Raw genomic sequence first — 11,304 nt, forward strand, 5'->3', positions numbered from 1 at the left:
CCTCCCTATGTGCTCTGTCCGAAAAAAAAACAACAAACAACAAACAAACAAAACAATAGGTCGTACGCCTCCGGCCAGATGCGCTGGTTCCGCCACGATGCCTCCTTCTACTGGCTTACGGCCAGCAATCCGTCCGTCCTGTCGGACATTGTCCGGTTGTTCTCCGCCGCCTATGGTGCGTGTGTTGCTTCTTCCACGCCAGCCTCCCGCTCCCTGGTGGAATATCCCCCTTTCCCCTCATCCTCCTTCCCCCCCCCCCTCTCTCTCTCCCTCTCGCTCCCTCCCTCTGCCTCTAACCCGTGTCCTCTGTTGGGTTTGCAGTCGCCCCCCACGAGAATGACCTGTCTCCGGTGCCGATCCAGCGCATCGCTCGGACCCTTCCCTTCCTTCTGTCGTCGGCCGAGAAGACCCGCTTCGATGTGGATGCCTATTATGCCCTATCTCGCCGGTCGACCCCCTACCAGTACGGGATCTCCCCCTCGGAGGAGTTCATGCTGGAGGAGCGCATCCTCAAGTACCTCGCTGAGCGGAATGTTTCTCTGCCCCTCAACGTGGATGACACCGAGTAACGACCCCAAGATGGGCCTCTCGTTGCTTGCCCCATTCGCTCCTCCCTTCCTCCCTTTATGGCTGCCACCCTCTCCCCTCCCCCATAATAGACAGGCCAGATCGGCACACACACACACACACACACACACACACACACATATACCTCGACGCACTGGGCGCGTCTCGCCCTCTCCCCCCTGGCTCTGCTAAGAGGCATGGACAGGGCACCTTGTATTCCCGCCTGGCACGCGATGGCACTGCCGGTTGCTCTAGCGTGCCCCGCGTGGCCGGGGCCTCCTCTGGCAGGCGGCGATGTGACGATTCCAGCGGACACAAATGGGCGACGCGTACTCGGCCAGGTGCCGAGAGCTGCCGCGGAAGTCCGCCACATCGGAAAGGAAAAGCTGCCGGACGGGCGCCCGCCGGCCCGGGGCCTCATCCACCAGGGGAACCTGCCGCTGACAGAGGCCACACAGAGCGGTGCCATCCTGCACGCACCAGCCCACCGACCCGCCCCCCGGAGGGCCGAGCACACATGCCGCAAACAGGGGAAAGTGAAAGAGAGGGGGAGAGGAGCCGATTAGCATGTGCGGGGACGAGAAGCCCGGGAGCCAGAGACGGAGAGGAGATGCCAGAACCCAAAGACCCCTGGGCAGGCTCGTCTCACAGAAGGGCGAAGGGGGGGGGGAGGCGCAAGCACGCACCTTTCGCTCATGGGGGTCGGAGATGGACGCCGGCAGGGGGTATGGCCGGCCGGTCAGCCGTGACACCCCGTGTGCCAGCTCGACGTGCTTCCAGAAGGAGCCGTCGGCCAGGTTGAACCACACTGGCGCGTAGGCCGGCAGTCGGGGGATGGACTCCCCCGGGCGCAGGCCCCGGGCAAGGCCCTGCAGGATGCTGCCATCCGGCGGGCAGTCTGGCGACGGCTCGCCAGGCGTCCGATCCCCCGAGCCGGGGTCCACGTCCGGCGGGGGCGGCGCCCAGGGCAGCTGACACCCCCGCGACATGGTTTCCAATGCCAGCCGGTGATTTGTCGGATGGTAGTCTGGACGAGGGATGAACAGCTGGCTGTCGAAGTGGCCGCCATTCAAGAACGCCCGCAGGGTGAAAGCCTCGGCGCAGAAGTCGCACCTGAGCTCCTGCCCGGGGCCCTGGCCGCGTGCCCACCGGGGCACCAAGCGGCCCTCAACCGACGGGGCCGTGGCAGGCCGGTACGGCTTCCAGACAGTTGGCATTGGTCAGGCTCGCAGACGCACATGCAAGCAACCGCACCCACCCACGCGCAGACACCTGCACCCCCACCTGGAGCGGAGGCCCGGGGCAAAAAGCAAAACAGCCTAGCCCACGCACATAGGATCGGTCCGAGCGCGGGCGCTTTGGCAGGGCGGCCGCCGGTTGAAGTAGCCCCGCCGGCATGGGAAATCCACGGGGTGCCTCGGCCGACGGTGCCGGGCGTTGGCGTTTCCGACTGGCCGAGTCATTTGACAAGTGGGTGGCCTCATCTTGCGGCGAGTCCGGCGGGTGGGACGGACGCCCAGCCGCCGGTTCCGGGGAAAGCAACACTGATGAGCCTCCCCCAATCGGCATGAGTCGCGCTTCCGGGGCATTTACCAGCAACACCGGCGACAGGTCGGGCGAGGCAATGCGAGCCGACACCACCGAGGGGCCGAAATCCATCCGTGGCGTGGATGTCGTCAAGCCGCTGGCGCTGGCGCCGGCGCTGGCGCCGGCACCGGTGCCCGCGTCAGTCACCAGGTCCGAGGGCATCGGCAAGCCAACACCGACCCGAGGGACGAAGGTGTGTGTGTCCCAAGCCGGGGAATCGGCCCAGGAGGAAAGTTCCGCCAGATGGGCCTCGCCCATGCCCGGGGGGGAGGGGCTTGTCGGGTCGGTGGCTGACCAGCCCTCCTCGGCCGGCCAGCTGGCCGGGCTGCCGACAGCAATGCCGAAATGCTGCAGCCGGTCGAGCAGGCCGGCCGACGGCCCGACTGGGTGCACCGTTTCATCGAGCAGGTCCCGGGCTCCCGGCTGGCCACGGTCGCCGGTCGGCTGAGGCATGCCCTCCGAGGGAGATTGCCCCGGGGGCAGCATCACATCGAAGACCATGCTGCCGAAGTCCAAGATGCTCGACACCATGCCCCCCGGCAGGGGGGACCTCCACATGCCGGTGGCATTGCGGGGCGTGGCCTCGGGCGATCGGCGCCGATGGCGCTTGTGCAGGCGGCGCCGGCGCCGCCAGCGCCGGGCTTCAGATGCCAGCACCAGGGGGAAATCCCCGTCTGAGTGATCGAAGAGCGAGGAGGACAAGCAAAAGACAGGGCCGTGGCCCGGAAGGGGGAGCAGGGCGGTCAGCAACGGGGAGGCCGCATGCCGGGATCTCGTGTGGCCAGAGGGGTCTCCCCCCGACGGGAGGAGGGGCATCCGTTGCACGCACCAGGGCCCGCGGCCCACGAGCAGGGCAAGCGCCGGTCCCGTGGCCGAGCCAAGGGCTCCGGCCAGGCGACACTATACCAGAAGGTCTGGTGGAAGTGCCCATCAAAGAGGGGCCCCTCGCCCCGGCGGGGGAAGGCCAAGTAGGCCAAGTCCGCCAGGAAGTCGGCTCCAATCACCCGGCACCGGGCGCATGTGGCACGCCCGGCGACCAGAGCCCAATGGCCCCGGACCAGGGTCTTGGCTGTTGGCGGCCGGGCCCCCAGGCGCAAATGCCCAAGGCAGGGAGCCCACGCCCCATGGTGGTAGAGGGCAAGAGCCTGGCCGAGCGCCGGCGATGGCCCATGTCCGGCCTGGAGGATCCGGAGGAAGAAGTGCCCAAAGTGCCGACACGCCCGGTCGAGCACGGCATCAGACCGCGCGCACAGCAAGCACCACGGCTCGGCGGCCCACTCGGCCGACCGGCGGATGGCCCGACCCAGCCGGGCCCCGGCATTGGTCGCGTGCCCGGCCTCGCGCTTGGCGCATCTCACGGCCCCAGACGCCAGCCAGGGGGCCGCCGAGCTGGCAGCCGTTGGCCGGATCCGGCGCGACGCCGACCACAGGGGCGTCCCATCGGTCGGCTCGCCGGGGCCGGGCACAGGCCCGGGGCCGCTCACGCGCGGGGGAGTGCTCGGCGGCGGCGGCGGCGGCGGGGGCGGCGGCGGCGGCGGCAGCGGCGGCGAGGTCTCGGGCGCCGAGCCGGGAGCCGGGCCGGCCAGCCAGCTGGGCAGCAGCGCCCGAATCAGCGGGTCCTGCGAGGCCCCAGGTAGCTCCGGCAGCCGGGGCTCATACGTGATGAAGGCCTCCAGCGAGGGCCCAAGCAGGGGTGAGGGGTCGGCCTCGTCCGGCTCGGACTTGATGAGGATCGCCTCATCGAGCCCGGCCTCCGGCAGTGAGGCGGCCGAAGCGATGCCGCCCTGCCACTGGGGGGCGTCGACATTTTCCTGCTTGATGTGGATGCCGGCCGTCAGGTCCGGCGCCCTGCCAAGCATCCCACACACACACACACACACACGCTCGCGCACCGTGGAGCGCGGATGCCCAGCGTCCCTGAACGGCCGCGCGCCCGTGTATGAATGAGTGGATGAATGAGTGCGGGCGTGCGTCTGGTTGGGTCTTTCTCACTCTCTCACTCTCTCACTCTCTCTTTCTTCTGCCTCCGATAGGGAGGTGTGTGTGTGTGGGTGTGTGTGTGGGTGTGTCTGTGTGTGCGTGTGCGTGCGCGTGCGTGCCAATCGCACCGACCCCGGCGGAGAGGCGGCGAGAGGAGCCAAGGCGATGCGCGGAAGGGGGGGACCGGTATGGGGAAACGTCGAGGCGCCGAGTGTGAGGGGGGGGGGGGGGGGGGAGGTAGTGATTATCCTGTCCGTGTGTGCCAGGGGCGCCTGGTGCCAGGGGCAAGCTTGAATTTAGTGCGCCTAGTTTGCGCCCGGTGCCGGGGCCATCCCCGCGCACCGGCCCGTCTGGCCGCACCTGCCCACCCCCGCCGGGGGGAGGGGGCGATCTGGCGGCGTCTGCCTGGTGGCCCGAGTGGCGCACGCTTGGGTCGACCGGCTGTGGATCTCACTTGGAGGGGGGACGATCCCGGGCAATGATCCGCCCCCCCCCCCATTGGGCACGCCCCCGGCGGCGTCCGCGAGGACGGCTCGCCCGCGCCGGCCAGATCGCCGCAGGACGTGCCCCGACTTGTGCACCAAACCCAAGCCATGGTGCGCTGGCAGGTGCGGGACGTTTTTATTTGAAATGTCCCTCGCCGGGGTGTGTGGCGGCTGTTCCTGCGGTCCGGGGCGCCGCGGGATGCCCCCCCCCCCCCCCCCCCCCCCCCCCCCGGGGCACGGGTCAGGCCCTTTTCGGAGGGCGCCCGGCGGGCCATGGGCTCCCCCCTGGCCGTCACAGCATCTTCTCTCCTTCTTTCTTTCCCTCCCCCACCTCCCCCTCTCCCTACATACATATTCCCTCCCCTCGTGTCTTTGTCCGGCGCTCTTTCACCCAGACACACCCGCCTTCCCCTCCCTCTCTGTTGCAGCATCCCGCCCACGCGCACGGAAGAGCTCCTGATGGCCGCGCCCTCGACCCCCTCGACGCCGCGCGCCGCGCAAAAAAGTCTGCTGGCCTTCTTCTCGCGGCAGCCCAAGAAGGAGCCGGTCGATGCCATGGGCCCCGGGCCCTCGGTGCCGGCCGCGCCGCCCGGTGTGTCTTCCCCTCGCCTTCCGTTCCTCTCCTCTCCTCTCCCCTCACCGCGTGCCCGCGTCTGCTCCTCCGTGTGGCTCTGCCACCGCGCTCGCCACAGCACTGACCCCCACGCGCTGGACGTTCTTCCCCGGGCCTTCAACCAGCAGTTGAGGCCGGGCCCAAGCGCAGTCGCTCGCCCTCGCCCCCGCCGCGGCCGCTCGCCAGCCCGATGAAGATCGAGCCGACCTCGGTGGTCAAGCCCGAGCCAACCTCGGTGGTCAAGCCCGAGCCGGTGGCAATGGGTGAGCCCGAGTCGCGGCCGGCGGCGCCGCAGCACACGCCAAAGCGCGCGCGCCGGGCCACGGCCCTCATCCTCGACGACGACATGCACACCGCCAGCGAGCACTCCGACAGTGACTGCTATGTGCCCGAGTCGGAGGAGGACTCGCCGCCGGCCCGGCGGTCCACCCGACTGACTGGGCGCCGGGCCGCCGGCGCCGCTCCCGCCGCCACCGCCACCCCCCGGCGGGACAGCGCCTCCGCCGAGTCCGGCCATCTGGGCATCCACTCCGGCCTGGCGGCCACCCCCCAGCGGCCGAGCGGCCCGTTGGCCGCGTTTGCCAGCCCCTCCGCGGCCCCGGACACCACCCCCTCACGGGCCCCGGTGTGGACCCCCTCGCGGACCCCGGGCGGGGGACTGGCACGGCCGCTCTTCGCCCCGGGCAGCCCGGGGTTCATGGAGCCGGACACCCCGAGCGGCGGCGGCGGCGGCGGCGGCGGCGGCGGCGACAGCCTGCGCTATGCCTTCCTGCAGAACCCGCTGGACGCGCGCCGGCGCCCGCGCGACCACCCGGACTACGACCCGAAGACGCTGTACATCCCGCCGGAGGTGATGCGCACCTTCAAGCCCTTCGAGGCCCAGTACTGGAAGATCAAGTGCCAGTACTTTGACACGCTGCTCTTCTACAAGAAGGGCTTCTTCTACGAGCTGTATGAGGGCGACGCCGACATCGGTGTCCAGGAGTTGGACTTGACCTACACGCGCATGGCCCGGGCCGGGGAGATGAAGTGCGCCGGCTTCCCCACCAGCAAGGTGGAGGAGTGGACGGCCAAGGCCCTGGCCCGGGGGTACCGGGTGGCGCGCGTGGACGAGATGGAGTCCGGGCTGGCCAAGAGCCTGCGCGCGCGCGAGGCCGGCCAGCCCCCGGGCGGCACGCCTTCCGGCTCGCAGAGCACCGTCCTCGGGCGTGGGCTCACGCAGATCGCCACCCCCGGGACCCTGGTCCATTCGGAGCTCCTGCTGCAGGGGGCGGCGCCGCGCTTTTGCGCGTCCATCTGCCAGGCCACCGTGCCCGGGCCCGGTGGCGCCGGCTCGGTCACGGCTTTCGGTGTGGTGCTGCTCGACGCGTCGACCGGGCAATTCCGTGTCGGCCTCATCCGCGAGGAGGATGACACCGCGGCCGAGGACCCCCACGCCGGGCCGGGCGCCGGGGGGGTGGCCTCCGGCGGCATGTGCATCGGGGCGGCCGATTGCGCCCGGCTGGAGACCCTGCTGGTGCAGACCCGGCCGCGGGAGATTGTCTACCCGCGTGGGCGTCTTGACCGGACGGCCTTGCGGGCCATCCGAGCGGCGGCCGCCCGCGTTGGCGGCGGCTCCACCGGCGCCCGGTATGGCTCCAATGTGCTGACGGCCCTCGAGCCGGGGTCCGAATTTTGGGATGCCGCCGCCACCGAAGCCGAGCTGGACATGTACCTGGCCCCGGGTGCCGGGGGCGCATCGGCCGGCGGGCCGGATGCCAGCCCCCTGCTGCAGCAGCTGGCCGACTCGCTCGACGCGGCCTTCGACCAATTCACCGCCATGGAGACCGAGCAGCCCGGCGACAAGGCGGCCGCCCTGGGCCACGGCACGGGGGCCCCCGGGTCCGGGCGCTTCCTGGACCGGCTGCCGGCCGAGGTGGCGGCCCTGCTGCGCGCGGAGCCGGTGGTCCTCTCGGCTCTCGGGGGTTTGGTTTGGTACTTGCGGCGGATCCGCCTCGATGAGGATCTCCTCCTGCAGGGGCGCTTCTCCATCTTGCAGCTGGCGGACGACCTGTCGCACTTGGAGCAGCCGGCCGGGGCCGGGGCCGGGGCCGGGGCCACGACCACGGCCACCGACCAGGACTCCTGGCCGGAGGCCGGCTCGGCGGCCACCGCCCCGGTGCTGGTCCTCGATGGCAAGACCCTGCTCAGTCTCGGGGTGGTGGATGAGAGTCCGGAGGCCGGCGAGGCGGCGGCCAGCGCCGGGCGCCGGGCCCTCGGGTCCAGCTTCGACCCGCTGACCGGGGTGGCCAGCTCGCTGCACAGCCTGCTGGATACCACCCGCACCGCCGGCGGGGCCCGGCTCCTGCGCGACTGGTTGCAATACCCGCCGGCGGTCCGGTCGCAGATTGAACTCCGGCAGGATGCCGTCGGGCAGCTGCTCACCGGGCCCGGGGCTTCCGGGGCCGAGGACCTGGCCGCCGCATTGGCCGCCGTGCCGGACATCGAGCGCCTGGTGTCGCGCTTGCAAACGGCCGGCGGCGCCTCCGGCGGGTCCATCGGGCCCAAGATGTTTGTGGACCTGGTGGCCGGTGTGGAGGCCATGGCTCAGGTGGGCGAGACCCTGGGCCGGGTGGTGGAGCGTCTGGCCCGGGCGGCGGCCGATCCGGCCGCCGTGGCCGAGGATCCCGGCCTGGCGGATGTCCGCGCGCCGCCCGGGCTGGTCCCGCGCTTGGAGGCCCTGGCGCGGGTCTTCCACGGGGCGCGGCTCCGGGCCACCGTGGCCAATGTCTGGCGGCAGGTGGACCGGCCGGCGGCCCTGGCGGCGGCCGCTGCCACCGGCACGGCTGCCGCGGCGGCCGGCGGCCTGGCCCCCTGCGCCGGGTCCCTGCCGCCATACGACCAGCTGGCCCAGAGCATCGGCCGGCTGGAGGCCGAGGTGGAGGCCCTGCGCCGGGATGTGGTCCGGCAGCTGGGCGCCGCGCGCGATGCCGATGTCTCCTTCCGGTCCATCGGCAGCGATCGGTTCCTGTTGGAGATTTCGAACAGCGCGCGGCTGCGCAACCCCGGCCTCCTGGACCGGGCCCCGACCGGCGGGGCCCACACCAACTCGGATTTCATCCTGGTGTCCAAGACCAGCACCCTGCGGCGCTTCCTGACCCCGGCCGTGCGGGATGTCAGCCAGCGCATCGCCGAGCTGGAGGACCGCCGTGCCGAGGTCCTCCGGCTCTTCGGGGCCCGGCATGCGGCCTTTGTGACCCGGCGCCAGGCCCGGCGGGCGTGGCTCCCGGCGGCCGAGGCCTGCGCCGAGCTGGACTGCCTGCTGGCGTTGGCCCGGGCCAGCAGCCCATCCGGCCCGATGGGTCCCTGCGTCCGGCCGCGCTTCGTGCCCCTGACGCCGGCCGAGCGCCGGCGGCCCCTGGCCGAGGCCTATGTGCGTGTGGACCGGCTCCGGCATCCGCTCATGCGGGCCGAGCGCTTTGTGCCGAATTCCCTGGCTTTGGGCCGGCGGCCGGCCGGCCTGGCCGCGGCCCTGGCCGCCGAAGGGGTGTCTCCCCCGGCCGGTGGCAATGCCGACCAGCCCGGGGCCGCCGATGACGATGCGCACATCCTCCTGCTGACCGGCCCCAACATGGGTGGTAAGTCCACCCTCCTGCGGCAGGTGTCCCTGGCTGTCATCCTGGCCCAGGTGGGTGCCCGGGTGCCGGCCGAGCACATGCTTTTGAGCCGGCCGCTGGTGCGCATCTTCACGCGCATCGGTGCCAATGATGACATTGTGGCCGGCCGGTCGACCTTCATGGTGGAGATGTCGGAAACCGCGCGGGTGCTGAATCGCCAGCGGCAGCCGGGCCCCGGGGCCGTGTCCGGGTCGTCGCCCGGCTCGGCCGCCCTCCGGGCCAACCTCCTCTTCCCCACGAGCCTGCGCCACCCGTCGGCCGGGCCGTCGCTGGTCATCCTGGACGAGCTCGGCCGGGGGACCAGCACGCATGATGGCTATGCCGTGGCGTATGCCGTGCTGCGGGAGTTGCTCGTTCGCCCGGCCGGCTCGCTGGTTCTCTTTGCCACGCACTACCACCAGCTGTCGGCGGCCTTCGTCCAGGGGCCTGGTGCCGAGCAGGCCGCCCGGGCCCCGGTCCGCGGCATCCGCGCCTGCCACATGTCCTACGCCCTGCACAAGTATGTGGCATTGCCTGCTGTCCTCTTTCCTCTTGCTCTGCCTTCTTTTCTCCTGTTCTGTCTTCCTTCCTCTTGCTCTGCCTTCTTTTCTCCTGTTCTGTCCTCCTTCCTCTTGCTCTGCCTTCTTTTCTCCTGTTCTGTCCTCCTTCCTCTTGCTCTGTCCTCCTTCCTCTTGCTCTGTCCTCTTTTCTCCTGCTCTGCCTTCTTTTCTCCTGCTCTGCCTTCTTTTCTCCTGCCCTGTCCTCTTTTCTCCTGCCCTGTCCTCTTTTCTCCTGCTCTGTCCTCTTTTCTCTTACTCTCTCTTTCCCTCGCTCCCTCTCCCCCCCCCATTGCCGCCTCCCCTGCAGTGGTAACCTCGTATTCCTGCACACTCTGGCCGCCGGACCGACTGAGGCCTCCTTCGGCCTGAATGTGGCCCGCATGGCCGGCGTCCCGGAGGGGATCATCGCACGTGCGGCCGAGGCATCGCGCAAACTCCTGCCGGAGGGTGTCGCCCCCGGCCCCAGCCCTTCGGGCGGGCTGGGCATGGTCAACCCGACATCGAGCCCGGCCCCGGGGCCCGACGTCCTGGAGACCTACCATTTGGCCGACTCGGTGGACCTCCTGCGCGCGGTGCAGGGCGCCCGCGCGGCGGCCGACGGCACGCTGGACTTCCAGACCGCCAACTTCCTCCTGCGTCTGCAGCGCTGAGGCCTGGCATTGTCTCCCTCTCCCCTTCTCTCTCTCCCCCCCCCTCTTTCTTTCTTTCTTTCTCTCTCTCTCTCTCTCTCTTGTGCGCGCGCGTGCATGCATACAGGCACACATACGCGCGCGTCCCATACACCCGGGTGCATGTGTGCGCGCACGTACCCGCACGCACCAGCCTGCCCAGTCTCAATAGAAATGGCGTCCGCCCCTCCCTTCTCCCTGTCCTCATGCGTGGGCCATGCATCTCTCCCGCGACACAGACCGCCAGTCAATGTGTCTTGCTTCATTCTACACACATACAGAGAGGGGCAGAAGCAGCCAATCGCAGACTCGATGCACACACGGCTTTGGGCTCCGTCATCCGGAGAGGCGGCTAGCCCGCGGTCGGCCGGCGCCGTGCCAGACGGGACAAAAACTGGCGGAACTCCGGCTCGCCGCCGGCACTGGGGTGGAGGACGGCCCGAGCTGGGGTCAATTTGGGGAAGCAAGAAGAAGGGAGAGCGGTCGACCTGCCATGCCAGCAGCAAGGGCAGATGCAAGAACACACGGGCAAAGAGGAGGGCAAAGAAGAGGAAAAGAAAAAGGAACATTCGTACATGACGGCCAGCAGGCTCAAGCCAATGGCCCCAGCCGCGCCCAGGTGCAGAAGAGCCGGCCGCACGGTGAAAGCCCCAGCCAGGTAAGGTCCATAGGCTGCCTGCTCGGCGCGCGCCAGCAGCCACCCGGCCGCAGCCAGCCCGACGAGGGTGCTCCACCGGGGGACACAGGCGCGCCAGGTGGGCCCGTGCCCGGCCCCCGGCGGCCGGCATCGGGCAATGCACCACCAGCCGGCCGCCACGCGCAGGGCCATGGCCACCCCATTGGCGGCGACCAGTAGAACCACATACACGGCATCCGGCGGCACGCGGGCCAGCCAGGCCCGCAGCCAGGGCGCGCGCGCGCCCGGCACCAGGACCAGCCCGGCCGCCGCGGTGCCCATGTAAAGCAGCGACACGAACGTGCTGGCCTTCAGGTGAGACCGGAGGACGGGCCGCGGCGCGGTCGATGTCACAAAGGCTGTGGTTCGGGGAAAACCCAAGGCGCCCGGCCACGGCAACGCCACCGCGGCAAAGGTAGCGCCGCCATACACCGAGAGGAAGATCACAGGGCGTCAGCGAGCGTTCGACATAGAGCAGGGAAAGCACGAGCCGTGGCGAGAGGGACAACGGCGCGGGGGCAAGGGGCGGGCGG

The 11,304-nt window shown here is 70.3% G+C and overlaps 4 protein-coding genes across 4 annotated transcripts in view; 2 read left to right on the plus strand and 2 right to left on the minus strand.

Moving 5' to 3' along the window:
* Positions 1 to 78: 78 nt before the first annotated feature.
* H696_02123 (hypothetical protein) lies at positions 79 to 569 on the plus strand (the record flags this gene model as incomplete). The annotated part of the gene is made up of 2 exons (XM_009496019.1): positions 79 to 175; positions 322 to 569. The coding sequence occupies 2 exons, from the start codon at positions 79 to 81 to the stop codon at positions 567 to 569; spliced, it is 345 nt and encodes a 114-aa protein (XP_009494294.1).
* A 138-nt stretch (positions 570 to 707) lies between these two features.
* H696_02124 (hypothetical protein) lies at positions 708 to 4,013 on the minus strand (the record flags this gene model as incomplete). The annotated part of the gene is made up of 4 exons (XM_009496020.1): positions 708 to 1,037; positions 1,254 to 1,766; positions 1,900 to 2,828; positions 2,984 to 4,013. 4 exons carry the CDS (start codon positions 4,011 to 4,013, stop codon positions 819 to 821), a joined length of 2,691 nt encoding a protein of 896 aa, XP_009494295.1. The 3' UTR covers positions 708 to 818.
* Positions 4,014 to 4,928: 915 nt separating this feature from the next.
* On the plus strand, positions 4,929 to 10,144 carry H696_02125 (hypothetical protein). Its single transcript, XM_009496021.1, has 3 exons — positions 4,929 to 5,211; positions 5,361 to 9,387; positions 9,735 to 10,144. The coding sequence occupies exons 1-3, from the start codon at positions 5,079 to 5,081 to the stop codon at positions 10,075 to 10,077; spliced, it is 4,503 nt and encodes a 1,500-aa protein (XP_009494296.1). The 5' UTR covers positions 4,929 to 5,078; the 3' UTR covers positions 10,078 to 10,144.
* A 173-nt stretch (positions 10,145 to 10,317) lies between these two features.
* The window catches only part of H696_02126 (hypothetical protein), a gene marked incomplete at its 5' end in the record, with an annotated part of 3,282 nt that continues 2,295 nt past the window's right edge, over positions 10,318 to 11,304 (minus strand). The window contains 2 exons of the mRNA XM_009496022.1: positions 10,318 to 10,517; positions 10,671 to 11,130. Of these exons, the coding sequence (XP_009494297.1) occupies positions 10,448 to 10,517; positions 10,671 to 11,130 (530 nt within the window). The 3' untranslated portion in view covers positions 10,318 to 10,447. The remainder of the gene's footprint in view (positions 10,518 to 10,670; positions 11,131 to 11,304) is intronic.

Source organism: Fonticula alba (genome assembly GCF_000388065.1).
Source record: "Fonticula alba strain ATCC 38817 unplaced genomic scaffold supercont2.3, whole genome shotgun sequence".
In the NCBI taxonomy this organism is placed as follows: Eukaryota; order Rotosphaerida; family Fonticulaceae; genus Fonticula; species Fonticula alba.